Source organism: Labeo rohita, chromosome 5 (assembly GCF_022985175.1).
Source record: "Labeo rohita strain BAU-BD-2019 chromosome 5, IGBB_LRoh.1.0, whole genome shotgun sequence".
Classification (NCBI taxonomy): domain Eukaryota; kingdom Metazoa; phylum Chordata; class Actinopteri; order Cypriniformes; family Cyprinidae; genus Labeo; species Labeo rohita.
In genome coordinates this window covers 42,585,356-42,602,343 of record NC_066873.1, presented here as the reverse complement: position 1 = coordinate 42,602,343, position 16,988 = coordinate 42,585,356, and the positions used below count along the sequence as shown (strand labels likewise).

The 16,988-nt window shown below is 33.9% G+C and overlaps 1 protein-coding gene across 1 annotated transcript; it reads left to right on the top strand.

Annotated features, from left to right (window-relative positions):
* The first annotated feature begins 2,000 nt into the window (after positions 1 to 2,000).
* Positions 2,001 to 15,573, top strand: areg (amphiregulin). The gene is made up of 6 exons (XM_051108767.1): positions 2,001 to 2,064; positions 4,987 to 5,160; positions 7,247 to 7,469; positions 11,176 to 11,334; positions 15,210 to 15,304; positions 15,501 to 15,573. The coding sequence occupies exons 1-5, from the start codon at positions 2,025 to 2,027 to the stop codon at positions 15,295 to 15,297; spliced, it is 684 nt and encodes a 227-aa protein (XP_050964724.1). The 5' UTR covers positions 2,001 to 2,024; the 3' UTR covers positions 15,298 to 15,304; positions 15,501 to 15,573.
* Positions 15,574 to 16,988: the final 1,415 nt, after the last annotated feature.

Below are 16,988 nucleotides of genomic sequence, written 5' to 3'. Positions count from 1 at the left end.
TTGAGAAAATTACCTTTAAAGTTGTCCAAATAACGTTCCAAAATAAAGTTCTTAGCAGTGCATATCATTAATCAAAAAGGAAGTTTCGATATATTTACGATAGGAAATGTACAAAATATCTTCATGAAACATGATCTTTACTTAATACCCTAATGATTTTTGGCTTAAAAGAAAAATCATTTTGACCCATACAATGTATTGCTGGCTATTGCTACAAATATACCCGTGCTATTTAAGACTGGCTCTGTGGTCCAGGGTCACATATATGTACTTGAATTATATGGTAAATATGTAGTCAATGACTTAACTGCAAATGATTCATTTTTTCCTTGCAATATGGAAAATATCTGTTTCGGTGTCACTAGTTTTGGTGGCTTAGTTGTGTAATGATTTCTATAGAAACGATTGTTGAAATCATTCAATGGGATTTGATGATGTAAGTCTTTTATTTAGGGAATGTACTAAACACTTCATAAGCCTTCATTAATAATAACATTAACCAACATCAATCAATTACACAACACTTAACAGTAGTACTGTAGACAATAACATAACATCATCACCAAATAAAAAGATAAACTTGCGTGTTTAGCATGGCGAAATAGTGGTTAATCTAAAATAATCTAAAGTATTAACAAAACCGGAAGCTGCAGGATATTTCTCTTCACTTTTATCTGCTTTTTTAAAACCCTTTTTAATACCTAGCTCACAAATTAAACCATATATATGTACGTATGTATTTTACTTTGTTTCAGTACTTCTTTTACACCACTTTTACGTCTAATCCTCCACACTTGTGTGTCATAGAGGACACGCATAACATTGGTCTGCACCAACAAGTTGGTTTACATTGCAGGCAAGTTTTAAAGAGCTGCCTCAGAATAGCTCTGCTTTAGTCATTTCTGTTTTAAAAGCTGTAGCATCCACTGTCAATATAGAGGCTTTTATGTAAGTTTTGAGCTAAAAAAGGATGTTCAATGTTATCACTAAGTACTTATATAATCAGATATGACTTCGTGGAATCAAAGTGCAAACTCACTTTTATACCTTTGTGAAATTTACCTCTAATGAACACATCAGGTGTTCATTTTTCACTGTATTTTTTAAATTACAAATGCAGTTGTAAATGCATTGCTTTTAGTTAAAAGTCAAACACGTGCTTTATTAATCCAGTGGTGGTCTCATTTAAATTCTGGTTAGCATCTAATGGGGTGTTTAGTTTGTTCTGTATCGACGGTTCAGGGTCATTAGCTGTAATTCTCTTCCTTTTTGACTCTTCAAAAAGTCATTACCATGCAGATGTGAGAGACATGTTGCACAGAAGGCGGCTCAAGCAGAATTTAAAATGCATCAACACGTTTATTCCTGGCTTCTTCTAAGAAAACAGGTTGTTCTTTCAGCTACTGCTCTTCTGTAGCGTACCGTAAACTTTTGGCCTTAAATTACGGGGACAATAATCATACTTAATGACCCCCGAGGCCGTGTTCACACACAGGCACAAAGTGTGTGTACTGGTGATGTTTTGGCTTCTCTCTTTATCTGTTCATTCTTTTCATTCTTTTTATTCCAGACGTGATCTATCTCATATTTCATCCCAGATATTCTAGGCCAAATTCAATTCCAGTGACTCAGCATCTCTAAATCTGAAACACCTAGCACTGCATGCGCATTATAATAAAATAAAAATGAACAATTTTTATGTTTATTTACTTAGAAGTAGTTTTGTATCCCATTCGAATCTCAATAGCACTGTAGGTACAGTATTATAAACGTTCAGCATCACAGCTCAGTGACGTTCAATGGAAAATCAGTGGCAAATAATGACTTGTGTATGAATGACCGGTGCATGAATTCAACAGGTGGACTCTCGTCAAACATTTACCTTACAAAAGGTGCCTACAAACACACACAAACACACACATTATCTGTGTGTGTGTGAAGGGAAACCTCCCTATAAAAGCTCCTCCTGGACGATAAGTACATGACAAACAGAAACTCAACACAGAACTCAGCTGTCAGCTGCCATGAACCTACAGCGCCTCTCCTCTCTGCTGCTCTGTGTCGGTGAGTTGGCTTTCTCCATCCTGATTTGACCCTGTGTTATATTATTTAAGACCTGTCAACTCAGGTGTGCCATGGTAATTGGAAATTGTAGGGTATTTTAAAATTGTGGGTTTCAGTCCTGAAAAAAAACATGGAAATACAATTTTAAAATATTATGGGATTTTTATGTGTGTGAATATATGTTTCTCTAGTTATGCTTTGCTCTAAAATATCTATATTTTTCCAAAAAAAAATATTTTTTTTTTTCAAATTCTGTAAAATTATATATTTATATAAAAAACGTATCCAGTGATAAAGTAACAAAATAAGAAATCATGAAAAGTCAAAAAGTGGGCGAAACCTGCAACATATTTACTGTCAATTCTCTGCATTTGCTTATTATTATTTATTTGTTTGTTTACCTATTTCAATTTCACTTTGACAACTGACACAGACAACTGAGTGACGAATCTGAAAGACACCAAAATAGTAAATCACCTCCGAAAGCAGCTTGAAGTCTCTCGCTGAATGAAGTGTAGTATTGTGTTTGTGTCTCCAGACGGGCAGGGCTTTGGGAAATTGACTCTACCTGTAGTGACATGCCTGTGAATAGCTGAGAGCTCTGGCTTTTCCCATATAGGTGTATGCCAAAACGGCACACAGTTTAAATCTCAGCTGTCTGTTGTTATGTTCGACGTCACAAAGCCCTTATTGTTCATGGCAAAGGACAGAGGATTAGGGCGTCACACCGCCGTGTTAAATATATATTTAGCTTTGCGAACTAACGTTAGAAAGGTCATCCCCACACACAATAATAGGTGTGTGTGGGTGAATTTCTTTTGACAATTAAATGCAGGATTCCAGTCGGTAGGAGTGTTCAGATCAAATGCGTTTGCTCAAACATTTTTTGTGTAGACTTGTTTGACTGCAGACGTCGCCAGTTTACACCTGTGATTGAAGGGCACAATGTCTGAATGTCATTGAATTACCACATATTTATTTATTAGAAGAAAAGCACTATGCATGCTTTGCAAGCAATATATTTGACACCAAAGAATAGAATATGTGCAGAACTGCATGCAAAATTACAACTGGTGTTTGATATACTGGTTAGATTTGCCACACACCCAGGGCTGGTGGAATTTGTTCCTGCAATTTTCACACAATGGCACCTTCGATTACAAGCCAAGAGGAAATCAAATGAATGCTTTTTTGTGCGCTATTCCAAATATGAACTAGTTTGTCTTTGTAATCTTTCATCAAAATGTGATGATCAAAACTTACTCCACCTATGCAACAACATTGCCATGGTTACTTAAGTTTCAGCCAACAGATGCTGGCTGTGTTTCAGGATGGGAGTAGTCCTTGACGTTCACATTCAGGTCTGGCTCCATTCTGCAATATAACGCCCACTTTTTTTGATCCCAATCAATTCCTGATGGATAAAATCAAGTCCCAGCCTACATATTTTCTCTCTGAATAGCATGTTTCGCTGTGGAAATGAATCATATGGGTTACGTACATTGAGACCTCCTTAGATGCAAACATTGTTTTTTGTTGTCTTAATACTGTAAAGCCTGACATTCAATTTTTTTGGAACAGTTAATTGAAGCTTTGTACAAAATCTACACACATATATATATATATATATATATATATATATATATAGTTAAGTACCACCATATTTTATACATCAGGCTTTTACGCTCAATAATATAGTGAGAATATGAAGGAAACCCCTCAATTTCATGCAAAGACCCAAACTGAACTGAAATATGCCATTTTTATTGTATATAATGCAGTACAATACAATGATGATTGAGGGATTAGACAAATTTGAAGCATCAAATCATTGAAACAGTTGTATTAATCAAAATCAACTGTCATTTTTAATCTAGAAAATCTATTCCCAGACATGTAAACTAAGGTTAAAATGTAATTTGCTGCTAGCAAGATGGGGTTTTAATAAAAGTTGGCTGTCTATGCAACAAGAAACGCGGAAAGAAAGAAAGAAAGAAAGCTACACACAGGGTTTTCACAACAAAACTAGCCCAATGGAGTTTTGGAGGGGGTCCTCCGATAAAAATTGCGTTAAAATGCACGTTTTTTGGCGGGGTTCCCCGGTAAAATTCGCATTACCGAAACTAAAAATCACTATATTGGCGTGATATTTTAAACAACCTGCAGCTACATTGTTAAAGTGGCCAATTCCGCGGGAAATAAGTTATAAAGTATAAAAACTTCATCACCCATAATGCACTGGGCGCGATCGCACTCTCCTTGAGCGGGGAGACAAAAATGCGGAAGTGCGATCTGTAGTTTTCACAAAAGCCCTACAGTTGTCAAAACTTTTTCTGACAAATAAACGGACATTAGTGCAGGTAGACAATGGACATTGTTCGTTTACTTACACTACCAACACTGTAACAATACAAATCGGAGAACTACGTTTTGTGCACGTAATTTTCACGTCATCATACCTGTTATTAAAATGTGTATTTTAGCATGATTGAGATCAGTCTGGATTATGTATTTTATGAACAGGTGTTCAACAAGAAAAGGAGACATAAAGAACCCTAATTTTGTATTGTGCTTGCAGCAGGTGCAGCTTTACCTCACATAACCTCAACTTTTCCACTCGCTTTTGTCTTTCACTCTCCATCTCTCTCTCTCTCGCAAACATACACAGCTAATCTGTTCAATACAATACACACGGGGTGTTTACAGGATGACTCAACATCAACCGCAACATTAGAAGATTAACCGCTCTTTATATCTTCTAATTGAGGTTAATGTGTCATTGTGATATAATGAAGCGTTTGATCCTGTTATTATTTGCAAACTGGGCCGAAACTAAACACAAATCGTCATTCCTCACAAAAAGTTACTACATTTCTGCTGTGATATAACATTGTGATTCACAGTGTTTGTTTGTGTGTGCAGTTTGCACTGCGGTTTTCACCATAACTACAGCTGCCGCTCACACATCTGCACTGGATCATGTGACCGTGATGTCATCATCGGGGGAGGGGCTTCAGAGCGCAGTGGGTGAGGATTTGGAATCCGATGACGATCAGGATCCATCGGGGATGTTCATTGATCAGACTGTGTTTAAAGGTACAGACAATCAAACTCGTCCACCTGCTTAGAATAAGCTAATTATAACAAGCTACTGACCGTAATAGCATTTTAATTAGAACAATTAATTAATCATTTATGAACTGCAAAGATTCAGAAATTAGTATTTTTAACACAGTTTCATTATAATAGCAATTTCACAAAAAGAACAAATGTCAGGATATTTCACTCTAAAATCAAAAGACAAAACAGGATTGACTGATTGATTAATAAGTAAACTATACGTTTAAATGTACATAATTTGCATGCAGCAAAACACAAGTTTGTGATAAAATGTTTAAGAATTGTCTTGCATTACAGGTAGTTCATTTTAATTAAATAATCTGAGCAAGCAGCAAGTGTAGAGATATTTGGTGAAAAAGACCTTTCCTTCATCACTTTCTGAAGGTTTTACTGTATTTATGACAGCATTTAATTAAAGTTTTAAAAAATCATAAACGTCAAACACATCAAAGTGCAAATCTTTCAGAGCTCCAAGTCATTCTTTAGTCTTTACACAAACTTTTGACAATTTTCCATAGACGTCTGCTCTTAGATTAAGCTAATTATAATTACTGACCATAATAGCATTTTAATTAGAACAATAAATTAATCATTTATGAACTGCAAAGATTAAGAAATTAGTATATAAATTTAACACAGTTTCATTATAATAGCAATTTCACAAAAAGAACAAATGTTTCAGGATATTTCACTCTAAAGTCAAAAGACAAAACAGGATCGACTGATTGATTAATAAGTAAACTATACGTTTAAATGTACATAATTTGCATGCAGCAAAACACAAGTTTGTGATAAAATGTTTAAGAATTGTCTTGCATTACAGGTAGTTCATTTTAATTAAATAATCTGAGCAAGCAGCAAGTGTAGAGATATGTGGTGAAAAAGACCTTTCCTGCATCACTTTCTGAAGGTTTTACTGTATTTATGACAGCATTTAATTAAAGTTTTAAAAAATCATAAACGTGAAACACATCAAAGTGCAAATCTTTCAGAGCTCCAAGTCATTCTGTAATCTTTACACAAACTTTTGACAATTTTCCATAGATGTCTGGTCTTAGATTAAGCTAATTATTATTACTGACCATTATAGGATTTTAATTAGGACAATAAATTTATCGCTTATGAACTGCAAAGATTCAGCAATTAGTATAGAAAGTATATAAATTTATATGAGTTTTATTATAACAGCTATTTCACAAAAATAACTAATATTTCAGGATATATGACTCTAAAATCAAAAGAAAAAAGGAGTGAATAATAAATTAAATTAGGTAAGCAAAATATAAATTTCATGATTTGCATGCAATAAAACAAAGTTTGTTACAGAATGTTAAAGAATTGTGCTGCAATTGTTCATTTTAATTAAATAAATTGAAGGGATATTTGGTGAAAGAGAACTGCATCACTTTCTGAGGGTTTTACTGTATTTATGACAGCATTTAATTAAAGTTAAAAAAAAATCAGAAACACCAAACACATCAAAGTGCGAATCTTTCAGAACTCCAAGTCAATTAAGGAGGTGTGAATGTGTCATTCTTTAATCTTTACACAAACTTTTGACAATTTTCCATAGACGTCTGCTCTTAGATTAAACTAATTATTATTACTGACTGGAATAACACCTTTTGGCATTTTAATTACGGCATTAAATGCATCATTAATGAACTACAAAGGTTCAGATTTTACTTACACAGTTTTAAACAGGCAAATATAGATTGCACACTCTCCATATTTAGTACCAAGCAAAGCATGATGGGAGCTGAAAATCCCTACAAAATGCTACATTAATGGCAATAAAAATATTCATATAATTCCAGTGCAGCTAATGTTAACCTGATATATTAAATTCTGAACTTCTGTAGTTTATTAGTGCATTTATTGTTCTAAATAAAATGAATAGCTTGCAATAAAACTAAATGTTGTGAGACTGAGCAAACAGCAAGTGAAGAAAACCATTTCATTTTAAAGAACAATTTAATTACATTTAAAGACAATTAAAAGTATAGAAAGCAAGTATTCTCACAGACTTCAAAGTTTCTCTAATATATCTTATATCTTTCAGCAACCCAGGCCAGTAAAGGAGACGAGCAGAATAACAAGCGCGCTGGACGCAAAAAGAACAAAGGAAGAAAAAAGAATAAAAATATCACTCCTGTTCAGCCAAATCACACGCTGGGTCACAGGAGCCACAGCACCACCGCTGACCCCTGCCTGACCTCTCACGTGGACTACTGCATCCACGGCCGCTGCACGTACCTGCACGGCCTGAGAGAGCCTGTCTGTGTGTGAGTGACACTTCTCTACGAAAGCTTGTTTCTGCCAAATAAAAAAGTAAATGCAACTTTTTTTCCTTGCAGTTCTGAATTTATATCTTACAATATAGACATTTTTCAGAGTTATGAGATATAAATCCAGAACTATGAGATATAAACTCAGAATTGTGTGATATAAATGCAAAATTGTGAAATATAAACTTGCAACTGTGAGAAAAAGTCAGAATTGAGGCAAAAGGTTGCAATTACCTTTATTTTTTTATTTTATGACAAAAACAAAAAAGTAGAATTGCAAGAACGAAATTTAGAATTTATTTCTGGCAATTCTGACTTTTTATATTTGAAAATTCTCAAATATAAAGTCTAAATGGCCTTTTTTCTTTTTATTACATGGTGGAAACAAAAAATAAATTCATTGTAAGATGTAAACTTAAAATTGTGAGATGTAAACTCAAAACTGTGAGAAAGTCAGTCAGAATTCTGAGTTTATATATCACAATTCTGAGTTTTTTCTGAGAACTGTGAGATATGAACTCTAAAATCTAAAATACCATTTTTATTTTTTATTTCATGGTAGAAACAGAAAAAAAGAAGAAGTTGTCAGACCTCTGAGAAAAAAGTCAGAAACGCAAGATATAAACTTGAAATTGTGAAAGGAAGTCAGAATTTTGAGATTATATCTCACACTTCAGACTTTTTTCTGAGGATTACAAAATACAAATTCAGCAAAAAAAATGAAAGAAATCACAAGATGTGAACTCACTTCTAAAGAAAAAAATCATGTTTTTAGGGCCCGAGCACTGCAGTGCGAGGACCCTATTGGAATTGCTCTGTTTATTCTTCTTCTTCTTCTTCTTCTTCTTCTTCTTCTTCTCCAAAGTAAAAAGTCTTTTTGAGGGCCTAAACATGCTCGAAAACTCATGAAACTTTGCACACGCATCAGTCCTGGTGAAAATTTACATCTGATATGGTTTTCAGAAGTGGGTGTGGCAAAATGGCTCGATAGCGCCACCTATAAAATTTCAACGGAGTACGCCTCGAGCTGCGTTTCACGTACATGTACGAAACTCGGTACACAGGTGTTGCACACCAATACCTACAAAAAAGTCTCCTGGTACAACATCCTAAACCCAACAGGAAGTCCGTTATATCGAATTTCCTGTACGGTTTTTGTGCAGTTTTTGCCATTTTCAGGCCTCGTACTTTAACGAACTCCTCCTACAGTTTTTATCCGATCATCTTCAAATTTGCTGAGTGTTATCATAAGGCCCTTGCGATGTTAAATTGCGAAGCTTTTGAGTTTTCGTCGAGGGGCGTGTCCGTGGCGGCCTGACAAAATTTGACGTGTCGCCATGAAAAAGGAAGTGGCTGTAACTCAGGCAAACAATGTCCGATCTGCCTCAAACTTCACAGGTGTGATAAGAGTCTGGTCCTGAACACATGTCAGTGCCCATATTCAGTTATAGTCATAGCGCCACCTGATGACAACAGGAAGTGACATGTTTAACACTGTTACGGACTCCTAGCAACATATTAAAAAGCATTAGCAAGTTTTAAATAGGCTAGCAACATGCTAGCAACACTTAGCTAAGAGCTAATGCATGCTATTAATACAAAGAAAAAGAAAATTGCTGTAACTCATGCACACAATGTCCAATCTGACCCAAATTTAATATTCAACATGCTACGAACATAGTAAAGCATGCTAACAACACTTAGCTAATATGCTAAAGCATGCTAATAATACTATAAAACAGGAAGTTACTTTAACTCGGGCATACAATGTCCAATCTGCCCCAAACTTGACATGTTTGATATGAGTCCTGGACTGAACACATGCCCATGCCCGTATTCAGTTATAGTCTGAGCGCCACCTGCTGGCAACAGGAAGTCACATGTTTAATACTGTTGTGGATGCCTAGCAACATTTTAAAAATATCAACACGTGTTAAATAGGGTAGCAACATGCTAGAAACATGCTAAAACATGTTAGCGACACTTAGCTAAATGCTAAAGCATGCTCTTAATGCAATGAAACAGGAAGTTACTGTAACTCAGGCATGCAATGTCCAATCTGCCCCAAACTTAATATGTTTGATAAGAGTTCTAGCCTGAACACTACGTGCCTATATTCAGTTATAGTCATAGCGCCACCTACTGTCAACAGGAAGTGACATGTTTAACACTGTGATACACTATTATCAACACACTAAAAAGCCATTGAGTGCTAAAGTAGTTAAAAACACACTCAAACATGCTAGCAACACTTACTTAATGCTAAAGCATGTTGTTAAAGACATAAAACAGGAAGTTGTTGTAATTCATGTAAACAATGTCCAATCTGCCCCAAACTTCACATGTTTGATAAGAGTCCTGGTCTGAAGATATATACATGCCCATATTCAGTTATAGTTATAGCGCCACCTCCTGACAACAGGAAGTGACATGTTTAACGGTGTTACGGACTCCTAGCAACATATTAAAAAGCGTTAGCAAGTTTTAAATAGGCTAGGATCATGCTAGAATCATGTTAAAACATGCTAGCAACACTTAGCTAAGAGCTAAAGCATGATATTAATACAAAGACAAATTGCTGTAACTCATGCATACAACGTCCAATCTGACCCAAACTTAATATTCAACATGCTACAAACATAGTAAAGCATGCTAGCAACACTTAGCTAAAATGCTAAAGCATGCTAATAATACAATGAAACAGGAAGTTACTGTAACTCAGGCATACAATATCCAATATGCCCCAAGCTTAACATGTTTGATAAGAGTCCTGGCCTGAACACATGCCCATGCCCATATTCAGTTATAGTCATAGCTCCACCTGCTGGCAACAGGAAGTGAGATGTTGCACTCTGTAATGAACGCAACATTTTAGAAATATCAACAAGTGTTAAATAGGGTAGCAACATGCTAGAAACATGCTATAACATGTTAGCAACACTTAGCTAAGTGCTAAAGCATGTTATTAATGCAATGAAACGGGAAGCTACAGTAACTCAGGCATACAATGTCCAATCTGCCCCAAACTTAACAGGTTTGATAAGAGTCCTGGTCTGAACACATTTACATAACAATATTCAATTATAGTCATAACATTTACTATGTTAAAAGCATAGTGCCCACCGTTCGCTGTTTCCCTAAAGCCACCGGTCGGCGGTGAGCCCGGGTGCGAGGGCCCGTTCATCGCTGCTTGCAGCTTTAATTTGAGTTTATATCTCACAATCCTGAGTTTTTTTCTGAGAATTACAAGATATAAATTTAGAATTGTGAGATGCAGTGTCTAAATTACCTTTTTTAATTTTCATTGCATGGTGGGAACAAAAAAAAAAAAAAAAGAAATTGTGATATATAAACACAGACCTTTGAGGAAAAAAATCAGAAATGCAAAATATACATTGGGAATTGTGAGATTTGAACTTGGAATTGTGAGAAAGAAAGTGAGAATTTTAAGTTTATATGACTTTCTGAGAGTTACAAGATATAAACTCAGAATTATGATATTAAAAGTCACAGTTACCTTTTTTACTTATTCCATGGCGAAAAGAGGGTTCTAATCTTCTCTGCATACACACAGAAACATCCCACACACCTGCTCTTTATTAGAATTTACTGAGTGAATTCACATAAAGAGTTTACAATAAATGAAATTCAGTCAATGCTGCATTAACTTTGTCTTTAAGTAATGAAAGTTCGATTGTTTCAGATGTAAGAGAGGGTATGATGGGGAACGCTGTGGGATCCAGCTTCTCGGGACGTCTCGGGACGAAAGCAGCACCGAAACGACACACACCGCACTTGTCATTATGGCTGTCGTCCTGTCAGTCATCAGCTGCCTAGCCATTCTGCTCATGGTCTGTGTGCAGTAAGTACATTCAGTACATACATGCTAAATATACACCCACACACACTCATTCATCTTTCACACACAAAACACACGCCTGGGTTATAATTGGCACACATTTTGACAGCAGTTTGGACACACCTACGGTACTCATTCTTTATCACTATTATTGTAAATCATAATAAGTCATCATTACGATGAGGTAACTCTACCCAGTTAACAAAAACTGTTCTAGGTACGCTCTGCTAACATTCCAATTAAGTGTGCCATTATTTATGAACATGTTTTATGAAAGTGTTTTTCTTTGTTAAGCGAACGTTAAGGGAATGTCCCATTCTATCGTCTATCAGCATTATGGGAATGTTGCTTTTGAATGTTTTCTGTATTAACATGTAATTGTAGTAACATTTTAAAAATGTTAGATGAATGTTTCAAGACGTTTTTAAACTTACCACCAAAAAACCCCCCAAAACATTTGGTTTTGTAAATAAATTAATTCATACGTACGCACTAGTTAGGCCTATATTTGTCTCTTAAATTAATTTTATTAAGGTTATATTCACTACACTACACTACACATGAGATGCTAGATGGTGCCAGTTGTCTTCTGTATGAAACAAAAGAGCACGAATTTGAGAGATGTGAAAGTAGTTCCGGTTTCTTTATGCGGGTGAGCGGAATGATATGGGCGACAGGTGATTAGATTCGAATCACATTTTCTGGGTGGGGTTAGGATTAAGCAATCAGGTAGTGATTTCGAAGAGAATGGGTAATAATTTGGCAGGGGTCGAAAAATGGGAAAAAGAGAAAAAAAAATAAAAAGCTTTACGATTAACTGTACAAAGACATTTGACAAGAAACCTGAGGTATATTTTTACAGACTGCTGAAAGCTACTGAAAAGAGAAGTAAATTAATCGCTGCAATTCAAAGAAACAAATGGTCTCCAGGCAGCAAAACACAGATTTGCAGTTATGATTTCATGTTAATATGTTGAATTGTGCAGTAAAATCATATCCTATATATTGTATTGTAGTATATCGTATTGACAAGTCATCAACTAAATATTTACCAACTTAAATTCTGCGTAACTGGATGTTAAACCATGGCATTACAAATGAAAATGATTTTTTCCGACCACAAAATGACTAATTTGCCTAATGCCTCTTTGCATTGGAATTTAAAACCCTCTATTTAACCTTAAATACTACATTATTTTACTATAAGTAACATATATATATATATATATTAAACCATTATTGGACCATAATTATTGGACAAATAGTGTTTAGTAATAAATGATCTCCTTAAAATATTAAATAAATATTATTTGAACTAAAATATAGAACATTTATTTAACTGAAAAATAGTTCAGTAGTAAACTGTATGGTCATATTATAAGTAAGCAATACCTGAGGGTTAAATACAAGAAAACCATATTAACCCTTACAAAAATTAACCATGGTTTTACTATAGTAACAGTGTAGTAACCATGTTTTTTGGTGCATTGATTACCATTTGTATAACCATAGTTTCTACAAATACCATGGTTAAACTATGGTTAGTGTAGCAAGACCACGCAGTGTCTCGTTCCCTTCTCAGGGAACCAAGGTTACATACGTAACCTGAGACGTTCCCTTTCGAGGAACTCGAACTGCGTCCTCTAGAGGTTGCTATGGGGTCATGCAGGTGACGTCCCCCATAGCGACCTCTAGAGGATGCAGTGTCTCGTTCCCTTCTCAGGGAACCAAGGTTACATACGTAACCTGAGACGATTTCATGTATGAATGAAACATTATGGCAATATGCACCTGATAAGTCATAGTTAAATTCGGCATAAAACTAAAAGAAGAAGAATGAAACATTATATTACATGTGTGCATTCACTAATGCAGACAACATCTTATTTTCGGTAAAAACAGGAATGATAACACTTCTCTCTTATGTTTTTTTTCCTCCAGTGTAGAGTTTTTTTTCCTCTCTCTCAGTGAATGCATAAGATTTTGTCAAAGATTTTTAATCATAATATTATAATAAATCTTTATACCTTTCTAAACATTTATAGTTCGGCCTCCTGCATGTTAACAGGCCAAATTGTGCAGCCCTACAAACAGTCACAACAAAAAAACCCTTTCTTGTTACAGTTCAGATTTTGTTGTTACGGTTTAGATTTTGGAATTCACATCTCAGAATAGACTCTCAAAATGAAGTCTTGTTACACATTAATGCTATTTTTAAATTATTTGAAATGAAAGAATGATAGAGAGATTAAAATAAAGCCTGCCTGTGGTAGAAATGGTATCCAAACGATATATTTCCGGAGCTGGAAGAAAAGATTTTTTTTTGACTGGTTTTGACTGCTACATACGTAATATATATTGTTGTAGCACTTGTTTTATACATGCAATGATGCCTATGATTAGACCCAGATCCAGTGTCCAGTGTCAATCTTTAAAAACAAGCAAAATAGCCAGCACTTCTTATTATTTATGAATATTAGTAGGCCTATGTTTATTTTGTTTATGCTCTGTTTATTTTATTTAGTTTTTGTGTATACTTCCTTTATTTATTTATTTATTTGTGTTGCATGTGTATGTGTTTACTTAAGCTCGCTTGCACTCCTATTTTTTTATTTAAAAGTTTAAATATTTTTACAAATGTTTGTTGAATGTGTTACGATTAATATACATTCACACTTAAACATTGAAATAGTCATGTTATGTGCTTTCTCTTCACTCGTCAAATTTCTATGACAGTTTTTTACACTAGTGGGGCCTATTTTGCCAGATATATATTACTGCTATTATTACTACTACTACTAAAATTAAACAAACATTATTTTTTAGGGTATAATCACACAACATTTCTTCCATGTTTTAATTTTAATAGTTAATTCCCCTTTGTTTGCTAAAAAAGTAAGCTTAATTTTCAATAATTAAAAGATAAATTAAATTAATGTTTTATGCCTTCATTTGATAACCAGAACATGTTAAATACACAGAATTTCTGAGGGTAAAAAAAACATTTCATAAGGCTATTTTAAGAATAAATTTGATAAATTAAGTAAGCATTCAAATAATTAGATATGCTAAAACACAGAATTTGATAACAATAAAACATATGGTGAGAAAAAATAAAACATTTCATAGGGCCGAAAACATGTTATTTTTGTTAAACCTTTATTAAATTGATGTGAAATTGTATAAGTTTCATGATTTTAATTAATTAGACATGCTCTTTGATTAATACAATTTAATGTAACCATTAAAAAGGAGTTGAGAAAAATTAAAACTGGAAAAAACAGAATCCAGAAAAATTAAAACGGAAAAAACAGAATTTGGAAAACAATAAAACAGCTTTCATAGGGCCTGTGGAAGCTGCTAAATCATATAGAGAAGAACTTAGTAAGCAGGAGAGGGCGCAATAGTTTGACAAACTAAAGTCAATAGTTGGTAAAGATACGTACGAGCAGTATTAATTAAAATATTAGCCTAATATTTCACCTACCTGACTGGAAATGAAAAGAACAAACGAATCGAATATTGTCAAGATTCTTGCCCTGGAAATCCTGGTTCAGTTTGGCCAACCACAAACGCCTTTTGTTCATCGGTTTTTTGCACTCATCTCCTTGATTTATAACTTTTGGCAGCCTATAGAACTCTAAATGTTTTTCCTGGTCCGAATGATTAGTACAGCCCAAAACATGACAACAAATGATCATTTTCAGCAGCAATAACCATATATTTTAACTTACCATAATGCAGATTCAACATATATTCAACTATTAAGCAAAGTACAATGGGAAGCAATGCCATTATAAGAGATGTTAAGAAGGAATTTGAGTATCCAGCAGAAGTGTGTACTAAATGTTTATTATTGTTTTGTTTTTGTATTCCAGTTATAGAACACATCACCGCTTTCAGGCGGCATTTCTGAGCTCCAATAATGAGAGAGAGAAACTAGAGAAGAAGAACATCATGGTGTGAAGAGGAAGTAAGACCAAGTCTTTATTTATGGGTTGCTAAATATAAAATAGACTTTTAGTGTGATGTTTGCCATGTGAAACTCAAAGCTCTAATATTCTGGTCAGTGTTGTGGCATTCAAACAGTTTACAAAACCTTCATTGTATGCATTTTATTGTAGCGTATATAGACATTATATGAGATAATCAAATTGTTTCTGTTTCAGGTAGAACTCACTGATGTCACTGGAGTGGATGTATTGCACATAGAATAATATAATAAAACATATTGTAACAATATATTTATTGTTTGTACCTATTTATTAACAAATTATATAATTACCTTAGTATTTGTGTTTATTTTGATAATAAAAAACCTAATGTTTATTTGATATGTGATGTTCATGTACACATATGAAATAAAGGACACTCTCATAAGACCTGTGTCTTTCTTTTACTCATTAAGAGCGTTTTTATATCAAACATTAAGAGTAATATAAGTAACTTAGATCTTCAGACAGTATGTCAATAAGGTGAAAACAGTAATCTTACAGCTATGAGTATTATTCACAGATGAAAGCAGACGTCCGACAAGGTCATTTTAAGCCTGATCAGGTGGAGTCCTTGGCGCCTCGCCCTGCAATTTTCTGCGAAAGTTACCTTCTCCCAGTCATCTTTAATCCTTATGAATGCTGATGTTTCATAACAGAAGATTATATAAGAATAGACCAATTTGGAGCTGAGAGTTTGATCAACAAATGTTTGGTAAATGGGGAAAAACATACAGGCAAAACAGGTTTAGAAACCATTATAGATGGTATATTTACTCAAACAGTCATATAAAGAGGCACAAACCAGGAGGAGATGCATTAATATTATGCCCTTTTTTGTTAGTTGTTAACAGATTATCAGTTGTTTATTTTAAATAGTTAGAAATGTCATTACATTTTGTTTTTTTGTTTTTTGTTTTGCCTTAAATATGCATGTTGAAAAATACATCAACAACTGATCTGCTCGTTATAATGTTTGCTACCAGTACTACCAAACACATATTTATGCTGTAGCATGATAAACAAACGCGTTAATAAAGTATCTCAAACATCTCAAATGGTCAGGGGTTGGTTTAGATGTGGAAGGACTACATCTAAAGAAGTTAACTGCGACCTCTTCTGGTTATACAGCGAACAGACATGTGCGATCTGGAAAAGCATTTACGTATATGAAGATAAGCAGACATTAATTTATCTAAAAAATGTCCGTCTAAGAACAGCAGCAGTAATATCATTTGGATACGTGTTCTAAATTATATTATATATAACGTATATATAAAATATTAAAGTGACAAAAGCATATAATGAATGAAAATGTTACAAATAAAATAACAAGAAAAAAAAATGCACATGCAATGGATGTATTAGAATATGCAAATCTAAAAATTAAATCTACAAATAAGTTTTTCCCTCAAATATTCCCAGCAACAACCAGTCAAAAACTTTACTTAAAAATTACTAATAAAAATACAAACTTTTTATCCACTTTAAGCACAAGTGATGAAAATTATGGTTTTATAAGTATTTTTGTGTATTATTATCATTATTAATATTATTACATTTGTATTTTATTATCAATGTATGAAGAAAAAAACAATAAAACATGATTATTATTAAAGTTAATAATAATATTATCGTTATTATTAATTATATTATTTTACTTAA

Bases quoted from the DNA above. Each gene is read 5' to 3' on its own strand.
- areg (XM_051108767.1), top strand. From the start codon at position 2,025: ATGAACCTACAGCGCCTCTCCTCTCTGCTGCTCTGTGTCG. The intron at 2,065-4,986 runs GTGAGTTGGCTT...TTGTGTGTGCAG, and splicing joins CTCTCTGCTGCTCTGTGTCG to TTTGCACTGCGGTTTTCACC. The intron at 7,470-11,175 runs GTGAGTGACACT...CGATTGTTTCAG, and splicing joins CTGAGAGAGCCTGTCTGTGT to ATGTAAGAGAGGGTATGATG.